Source organism: Hydra vulgaris, chromosome 13 (assembly GCF_038396675.1).
Source record: "Hydra vulgaris chromosome 13, alternate assembly HydraT2T_AEP".
NCBI classification, from domain to species: domain Eukaryota; kingdom Metazoa; phylum Cnidaria; class Hydrozoa; order Anthoathecata; family Hydridae; genus Hydra; species Hydra vulgaris.
The window spans coordinates 20,767,501-20,777,378 of NC_088932.1; the positions used below are offsets into that span (position 1 = coordinate 20,767,501).

Consider the following 9,878-nt stretch of genomic DNA (forward strand, 5'->3'; position numbering starts at 1 on the left):
AAAATAAATAGCTTAATTATTATAATCACTTATTAATTAATTATTAATTTTATCTTTTAAAAATCTTGAGGTTTGCCTTAATTGCTTGACAAGGCTTAGATTAGGTAAATGTGGTCAAACTAACAATTAAATAGAACTTGTCTCCTACTTTTGAGTAGCTGTCTTTTTAAAAAATATGCAACACCAAAATCAATCTTAGAAACATTGAGGTTTTTATCTAAACTTTTTACAAATTAAGCAACAGCGATCTCAGAACTCATTTTTAATAAATTTATGAAATGTTTTTAAAACATATGCTAAATCATTTGTAAATCATGTTATATATAAATAGTTTAATTATTACACTAACTAATAAATACTAAATGTAATATTAAAGAAACTAGAGGTTTGCATTAAAGCATTACTTTAGTTTTCTATCCAGCATAGCAAGGTGTTTGTCAAGGCTCAGACTGAAAAAAGTTTCCTGATCTCTTTGTTTTTTCATTTTCTTCATCTGTAGCCGTCAATTATTATACTTTTACTGGTTTACGCATAACATTTGTTGTAAATTAACATCATATAAATAAAAAAACATTTACTTTTAACATAGAAGTGAAAAGTTTAACAATAAATCAAAGCATCATAAATCAATACTTTTAATTGACTGGTAATGTTGCTTTTGCATAAAATCAACAAAGTTACAATTTTTTTATTAAATTCAATAAATTTTAAAAAACTTTTAAAAGTTTCAAAGGTTTAAAGTTTGTTCAAACTTGCCATGGAAGTTACTTTTATCAAAAATTTCTACCAAGTGAGATTCACCAAAAAATAGCTTAACGTTCAAAGCATTTTTCAAATCTTCTTTTTAAACAATAACTTTTGACATTGTAGTTTATTAAGGTGGTCAACCTCAATTGAAATGAATTTCTTTAATAATGAGTTTTCATTACAACATTAAAAATGCAGCATTCAAATGGTTGCTATGGGCGTTGTTACGTAAACAAAATCTACTCTAATTGTTTTTAAGATGAATTAGACCAATTTATGTTCAACTTGACAAATCTAAGTACTCTAAATTTGTTCTGCGATGATTGAAAAAAACGAAAATCATTTTTTCTAAGATCTCGAATAAAAAGACACCCTGAAGAGTACAATTTATTTTTTTTTAAAGGTTGCCGATACTTTTACATTTAATGTAATTTATAATTCTATATAAATGTAGGAAAAAGAAAAGGTACAACTTTTCCTCTATGCTAGTAACGCCATCACACAAAAGACCTTCGATCCTAATAACTACTAACCTGTTGAAAATCTGAACATTAGGTATTATTATTTTTTTTTTATAACAATTTCACCTAATTTTTTACATAAACATTTATTTTTTAATTAGTTTTAAAAAAAGGTTCTAACATGACGTCGTTGGTATCAATTAAGGTCCCGAATTTGAATCTAGAATATTCCGTAAAGTTTTTCTTTTTTGGACATCAGAACTATTTTATTAGATTTTGTAATGTTCACATCGTTTCCAAAAAAAATTTACCCCTAGCGTTCAGACTATTTTGTTGTCAATAGTTTTCGAATGATTATGCCAGATTTCAAAAAAGAATTATATTATAAAGTTCTTACTGTTTTTCAGCAATACCAAATAACCACAACTAATAAATAAGCATCATGTTTCACAACATGACTTGATTTTTAGCGAATATTAAAGTATTATATTTAAAAAGTTGAATAACGTATTTTGTATATTTCCAACTAAAGATTTATTTTAACCTAAGAAAAGTTTTAACCTAACCAAAGTACAAACCACCCAGCTCCATAACTCATTTTAGAGTTCGTAAAAAGTTTAAACACTTGGAGAATAAAACCTCCACTATATTGCAATAAAGAAGACAGTGATTTCTTGAAATGTGTAACACGACCACGAAATGCTATCAAATTTCAGTATATTTATTTAATTTCTCTGAAGAATTTGATTGATTTGTTCTTTAAAAATACTTTTTGTAGTGATATTTGTCAAACTTACAAGTAAGCTAGAGTAAGTTTATTAGTATATTAATACATAAATATTTTTGGTAAATGTTTGTTTTATATAAAGTTATGATTTTTGCATGTCTTATCAGGGGTTTAGTATGCTCTCTATATTGCTTTTTGTTCAAGTATATAATTCTACAAGCATGTTTTTGCAAACTAAGTTTTTTTTTTTTGATTTCGTTAGTTGTGTACTACCCCATGTTCATAGATAACAAAACTATGAATTAGAGGAAAGTATATTAATTTTAAAGAGTTGGTGTTTACATACGAACGAACTCGGTACGTCAGGCCAATGGGCTTACTAACTTTTGATAGTAAACTTTGAATACGGGGAAGCGAAGATAATATCTAAAAACTTTATATATTCTTGTTAACTTATTTTTTTATTATTTGAAAATGGTTTCATAGATCAATCATTTATCATACTTATATTTATTCACAATTCATGTTTGCATTAAATTGTGTAATAATATTATTGAAAAGAAATACGTTGGTATCATCTGCAAACATAAATGGATTTAACTTTACTGTTGCATTTTTCATTTAGTCATTTATTTAACTAAGAATAAGAAAGGACCAAGTATTGAACCTTGTGGTCTTCGCAAGAGATTTTGAGTATTTCATATTCCTTAATCAAAACATATATTGTTTTTTTATCTGTGAGCTAAACTGTAGACATTATTATGTTGATCCGCATGTCAATCCTATAATGACATGGCTACCCAAACTGATTATTTTTTTTTTAGTAAAATAAAAACCTTCCAACTGCTATTTTTGAATTCGGTTTAATCTAACATTGTTTTGACAATTAAATATTGCGTAGCTATCATAACTTAAAGTTTAATCACATTCCCGTTTAAACTAATGATTTTGTTAAACTAATGATATTGTTTCAAAATGTCAAAAGCAATCAAAGTATTGCAAATAAAAAGTGTAAACTTAAAATGTAAATTCGTAAATAATAGTTAGAGTTAGTTTATTGTTATATTTTTGTTATCTTTTTTAAAGCTGCTAGCAATAAATTTTTAGATTAGAATTGAATTAATAAAAGTCAAGATAAGGTTTAGTAATATTTTATGTTGGATTTACAAAATAGCATTTTATATCTCTATATTTAAAATAAAGTAATTTTTTTTTAAACACAGCAAAAATACTACAAAACAAAATAAAATCCTGTAGAATAAGTATAATAAGTTCAATGCCGAAAAAAGCATTCTTTAAGAACATAACAAACCTATAGCTCAATCGGAAAGCAAAAGATGAGTTTGACTAAGTAGTAGATGTAAAACTTTGATATTATACCTACTATTGAGGTATTCAAAAACTTTGATATTTATACCTACTATTGAGGTATTCAAAAAGCGATTACTTAACATAGATTGTGAATTTTGTTATGAATATTTCTTGATAGCTCAAACAGTTGTTAAAAACATATTCAGTCAACTTTAAAGAGAGTAATCTCTTTTAATTACAGTTTTTAAAGGTTACCAACTACATTTTTAATTTTGACTTGATTGCAAAAGCGCTATTTTTTTTTGCGACTGAAATAATTATATTACTAAGTCTGTAGCACGTTTTCAAACAATTTTCGGCTTCGTCTATTACCTTTTGGAATTAGTAACAATGAAATTTACTACACTAAAAGTATCGATAGATACCTAACTACATTTTGTATACAAGTATGTGTTTATTATAATTATGACGATTATAAGATCCAAGTAAACACGAAACGTGGTTTAAACGTATAAAATCTATTAATGACGTGTTTAAGTATTTGAAACTTTTTTTTTTACGTCTTTTGTGTTTACCAGGATATTTTTTAGAATTAAAACGAAAATAAATAAAAACTTACAAAGAAAAAAGTAATTACAAAAATAACAGAATGCTTGAGCGGATTCATCCCATCACTGTAAATCATACGCCGGAAAACTAACTTGATGTTCATATTGCAATTTGGAAAATATCCTAAAATATGTTTCTAATTAAACCTTTTTAAAAAGTATTTTAACAAATTTTAACAAAACTTTTTACAGAAACGTGTTGACATAAGTTTTACAATCTAATTTAATGATTAAACCTTTTATACTAATCTTCAAAACTATTTTTCACATGATTATTTGATAAGTTAAATGACTGTTACTTTATATAAGATATGGGTTATTACAATGTATGGAATTGTAAGATAACGGCTTTTGTAAAAATATATGTGTACCTTAAAAATAAAAAAAAGATGATATTTTATTATAAAATGATTTTTTTATAAAACAAAAGCCTCCTTTAAGGATATACTCGCTACATAAATCGGAAGACACAATTCTTTGTACAAAAAATCATTATAAATTAGAATAATATTATATTAATTTTTTATAATAATTTTTTTTATAATAATTTTTTTATTAATATTATATAAAATATAATAAAATTATAATAACTTTTTCATTTATTATTAATATATGAAAAAAACTTTATATATTTATAAATCTTTTGCCCTTCACTCATTTTTAATCAAAATCAGTTCAATTTATCTCACTTATTTAGCCCTAAAAACAAAAAATTTTTTTAAAAAGTAGTCCATAATTAACATTTAATTATGGACTACTTTTGCTAAAAAAAGTAAATTTTTGAGATTATAGAAACAATCAAATTTTAAACCCGAAGTCCTTATTTATATCTGCCGCTAAGACTACAATGGTTCCGGGAATTACAAAAATAAGTATGTAATTAGTGTAACAGAATCAATATCTTGAAAAAAAAAATTGTTGCGGTCAATAAAAAACATTTCACTTCAATTTTGGGAAAGCAAACTTTGTCTAATTGCTCATTTGACACATTTTTACATAGAGAAACTTTGTTTAACATACAGATGTTATTAATCCATATTTGACGGCTAAAGTCTCCGTAATAATATAGTTTTGCGTTCGGATAACTGATAACCCACAACAATCCCTCTAATGTGTTCTTTAAAATATCAAAACTAAAGTTATTTTTAAGCCCTTTTTGAATTTTATACTTTTTGTATCCATTTTTCTTATTGAATTTCCCATAAGATTCCAGTTTAGAACTGTTAATTCAAAAAACTCAAAATTTGACAAAATAAACAGTAAATCCGCTCTTATTGACAGGTCATCTAACAGATCTTTTGAGATTTTGATTGTAACCGCCCATTCCTCATTTAATGAATTAAGTATTTGTGTAAAAATAATAAATACTTAGAACTTTCTTACTTGCAGTAAAACTATTTGCCTCTCTATTAAAGGAAAAGAGTCTTCATGATAGCTTTGCAAAAATTTCTACTTTAGAACAAGAGAGGAAGCATTTGTTAACTTTTTTCAAAAGTCCATTCATTTTTTTTCCTGTAGTAATTTTTCAGGTCTCCTATTTGAGTTGGGTTATAATCCAACAGAATGGAGACTAAAAGCTCAAAATAAAGCTTTAAAGGTGTCTTTTTGCACAATGGCTATATTTTTGGTTCCGCACCAACCATTCTGTTTATTTACAAGATCCTTACCATTAAATTATAATGGTACTTAATTTGATTAAATATTGAAAACGCATGGTTATTTATGCAGTGCAGCCGAGAGGGGAGGAGGAACAGTGTGTCCCGGGCGGCAGATATTCAAAGGGCACAAAATGAAAAAAAAGTACCGAACAGAAAATAAACAAATAAACAAGGTCGTTCATCTATAATAGAGGAATATTTTGATAAGTTAGGGCGTCAGTTAGAGTTGCAGCCCAAGGCGGCGTAACGGCTCCCGGCGGCCCTGTACTTATGTTGACCTAAAAGTTGTTAACGTTGGTTAAGCCAACGTTAATAATTTTTAGGTATTGGTCAGCAACAAAGTTTTAATAAGTTTTTATGTTATCTATGCATTTGGGATATTTGAGCAAGAAAGCAACATTAGATACAAAAGGAATGACCAATTTGCAACACGTACAGTGGGCACGACAAATATTGTGAATGAGCATAATTAAAGTAGTTTTCCATCATTTCATCTTAAACTTGGTTACATGAAATAGTTTGCTAAAGCACTAAAAACAGATAATTTTTGATTTAAGCATTTAATTAAAACATTGGTAGGTTTGTCGTTAGAAAAAAAAATAGCAAGAGTTTTTAATAGGCCATAAATTTGATACCTTATAAATTAATATGTAATAACAATGGATAGCAAAGCAAAAAGTTATTTGTTGTTGTTGATGTTGTAAAAAACTTTCTTGGAAAGAATTGGAAGAATGTTAAAAGCCTTTAGTGACCATAGATGTAAAACAAATTTCGAAATACAACCCATTAGGCATGGGGCGTAAAAATGACATCTTTTGGACGTTTAATAAGCGTCCGTCCGTCCCATTTAAATTCTAAACGTCTTTTGAACGTCTTTTTCGCGTCCAATAAATTTTTCGTCCAAAAAAGATCCGGAATGCTTTATTAAATCAAAATTAAGTTATTTAAATCACGCAATCATCAATATTGACTTAATTATTTTTTAATTAAAAACTTATTTTTAATACAAATGTAAAAGGAACTTTCAAATGTAAAAGAACTTTCAAATGTATAAGGAGTTTTTTATGGCATCTTGAAATAATAAATGAAAAGCGACAGGTTCTTGCTTATTGAAATATATAATTTTTTTTTTATATTTATTTACTTAAGAATCGTGTTAATATTGATACAGAAATTAATACAGGTATTGAAAGAAATAATTTAAAACTGATTATATGATTTTAGGTACGTGACATGAAATTTTTAAATTAATCAAACACTAGATTGTTATATATAATGAGAAAGGTTTTTAATTCAGTATTTTAAAGATGAAAAAATCATCAAAATTGAACAATTCTAGAAAAAGTTATGGCAATTTGAGTACCGTATTTTTGATAAATGGATTTCTTGAAGAAACTGATCAAGTTTGAGGTTTTTTTAACTTAAAACGTCTTAACTTGGTCAATTCTATCAAAAGATAGGTCTAGCAAAGGGCAGTATGTATATACAAAGGGTGTATAAAGGGCGTTAGAGGGGCGTCTACAAAACTCTTTATTATATCAAAAAATGTAGATTTTTTTTAAAGAAAATATTATTATTCAATTGAAATTTATAATTTTTATTTGCATTTTTTAATATATTCTAACAGGGCACCATTAAATAAGATTTGGATACTTTACGTTGATAGACTAGAAGTCCTTTTGGCTTCAGAGGCACCCTCTGACCCAATATCAAGATTATTACTTTGTATCTTCATATCTAAATGCATGCAATTTAGTATCAAAAGAAAGAAAGATTTTAGGGATAAACACGTAAAAAGGGTACAAGAGGGTATTATTCAGAAGCTCTACACTTCTTACACCTTGGGTAGGGTGGGTTAAAACTTAAATATTATTTTTTTGTAATGATAAATAGTACTTATATAAAACACAAATTTTTCATGAAAAAATCAAACTCAACTTTATCCAAAAATTAATATACAAAAAGGTTATATAGAAGTATCAACTTAATAAATAAATACATACACACACAAGCACCTATCAATAAGTGTATATTGATTCAGCTAAGTGAATATATATAAACTTATTAATAAGTATATTTATAGATGTTAATAACTAAATTCATGAATCCTCTGCCATCTCTTCTGCCCCCGGGAGGTTTGTATTTAAAATGAGGCAGGTCTTTACCTCCATTCTGGGCCCATATGTGGAAGGCCTTTTTTGATTTAGGCCTAGGGTGGTTTTGGCGCCAAACCAAGAAATTACTCCTAGACAAGTCTATATTTAAAACAAAAAAAATTAAATGAGTGTTTAAAAAATTAAAATGAAAAACAAAAATTAAAACACAGTAAAAAACTTACCAAGGAGGTCTTGGTTTTTACTCTGGGTGCCAGGTGGCAGTGATGACGTGGATGAAGCTAGTAAATTTAATTTTTAAAATTTTTAATGTGAAATAAGTTTAATAAAAGTTATAAAAAATAGTGTTCATTTAGTAAAAAACCATTTAAAAAAACAAATTTAAAACATCATTAAGATATATCTACCAAGTTCCTTCCTTTTGCGTCTCTTCCCTCCTTTAGTGTCTCTATAATATAAAGTGAGAAATACCTTTTATATTGTCACTTTAAGACAACTTGCACAGTATCAAGACAAGCAGAAGTCATTTTTTTAAGCTGTTTATTAATGAAGCTTATACGAGTGTTAGTGGTTAGCAATGGTGCATATATTGATTTTAAAGAGTTAGGGGCAAGAGTACTGCCAAAAAAATCAGTTCTTCTGCAAAACTGAGCAGCTGGATCAGATTTACAATTTCAAAATATTAGCAAAACTTCTTTCACTAACTGACTACCAGGAACATGATCAAAAGTTGCATCCTCAGCTAAAACATAAAACTTTTTCATTCAAGGCTCAGTAGAGAGTTTTCCAAACAATGCAAGTACGCACATTTCTTTTATGTAAGTTTTATTACAAAATGCCCCTCTTAGAACTGCTTGCAAACTTTTACAATTTTACTGTTCCAATAGTGAGGATATGTTTAAACTCACTGTAATGCTTCATAAAAATGATACAAGTATGAAAAAGAATATGAAGCCAATTTCCACGATTTCTAGGAATAATACTTTGTAGTGGATCATTTTCATCTAAAAAATTTACAAATTCTTTTGATTCACCTTTGACGTCTTTTGTTCATGGCTAAATCAATTTTAACTGCCATACAATCATTTCCAAATAATTAACAACTCTCACATTCAAGAGACTGTAATGCAGAGCAACATGAAACTGCAATTGTGTCAAGAAGGTGCAAATGGCAGTTCAGCTCATTCAAATTCTTGTCCCAGGTTGCACAAACTTTGCTTAAAGTAAGATGGTTGACTGCAACTCTGAGTGACATTGTGTTAGATATATTTTCAATAATCGAGTTAGGACATTCATCACAGCTACTTCGGTAAAAATCTGAATAAACAAATGCCATATAATCAATGAAAGTGCATATATGTCTTTCATAATCAAATGCTGTTCCTCCTGGTAACTGATCTAGAACAAACACAAGACATTTATCTTTAGATGTTAAATTAATGCTATTAATTTGGACACTTTCTTGTGTTGTAGCATCAAACCCAAGAGTATAGGATTATTACTATGCATAGCCCACTCTGCTGCTTGCAAATCTGAAATACTGCCAAGTTCACAAGCTCACAAGTTTTGAGTTGCCTCAAATTACGCTTTTCAATTAATTTCAAAGGTTTTTTTTAAGCTTCAAAGTGATAAATCTGCTAACTGTAATTTTTTTGTTTGTATGTTTTTTCAGATCTTGTATTTCTTAATCATTTTATTATTATTTCTTATTTCTTTTTATTATTATTTCCCTTAAAACTTTAATTATTTTATCTTTTTGTTTAACATTTTGTCTTGGAACGCGTAATTAATTTGGCATGCTGTTTAATTCAGCTTTTAAATAATGCTATCTTGTTTCAATGTTCATTGAAAGAGTTAGCAAACCGATAAGACAAGTAAGATAACGTTCCTTTTAGTTTGTTTTTTTTAGGGCCTAATTTCTCTCTAAATAAATATTTAGTTACGTTTCATTCGCTATAACCTGCAGATGTTGATGTTCAACTAGTTATAGGAGATAAAGCATTCATATTGGTATATGAAACATCTGAGAAGCCTGATGATAATACAATATTAGGCAAACTTGATATAAGGCTTAAAAAAGATTTATTGCAAAATTTAAAAAAACGCGTGCTGTCCTCAGCCCTGTAAAAATTTCTAGACCAATTTAATGATTTATTTATGAGACTCCTAACCTGGTTTTTACATGTTTCTATCTTAAAATGTTTAATGACTTGTTGTGATGTTTTGAGAAACGAATCATTATTTTTTGTAAA

General features: G+C 27.5%; 1 protein-coding gene across 1 annotated transcript in view; it reads right to left on the reverse strand.

Moving 5' to 3' along the window:
- Positions 1-4,094, reverse strand: part of LOC136089513 (uncharacterized) — an 89,442-nt gene extending 85,348 nt beyond the window's left edge. The window contains exon 1 of the mRNA XM_065815559.1: positions 3,866-4,094. Within this exon, the coding sequence (XP_065671631.1) occupies positions 3,866-3,958 (93 nt within the window). The 5' untranslated portion in view covers positions 3,959-4,094. The remainder of the gene's footprint in view (positions 1-3,865) is intronic.
- Positions 4,095-9,878: the final 5,784 nt, after the last annotated feature.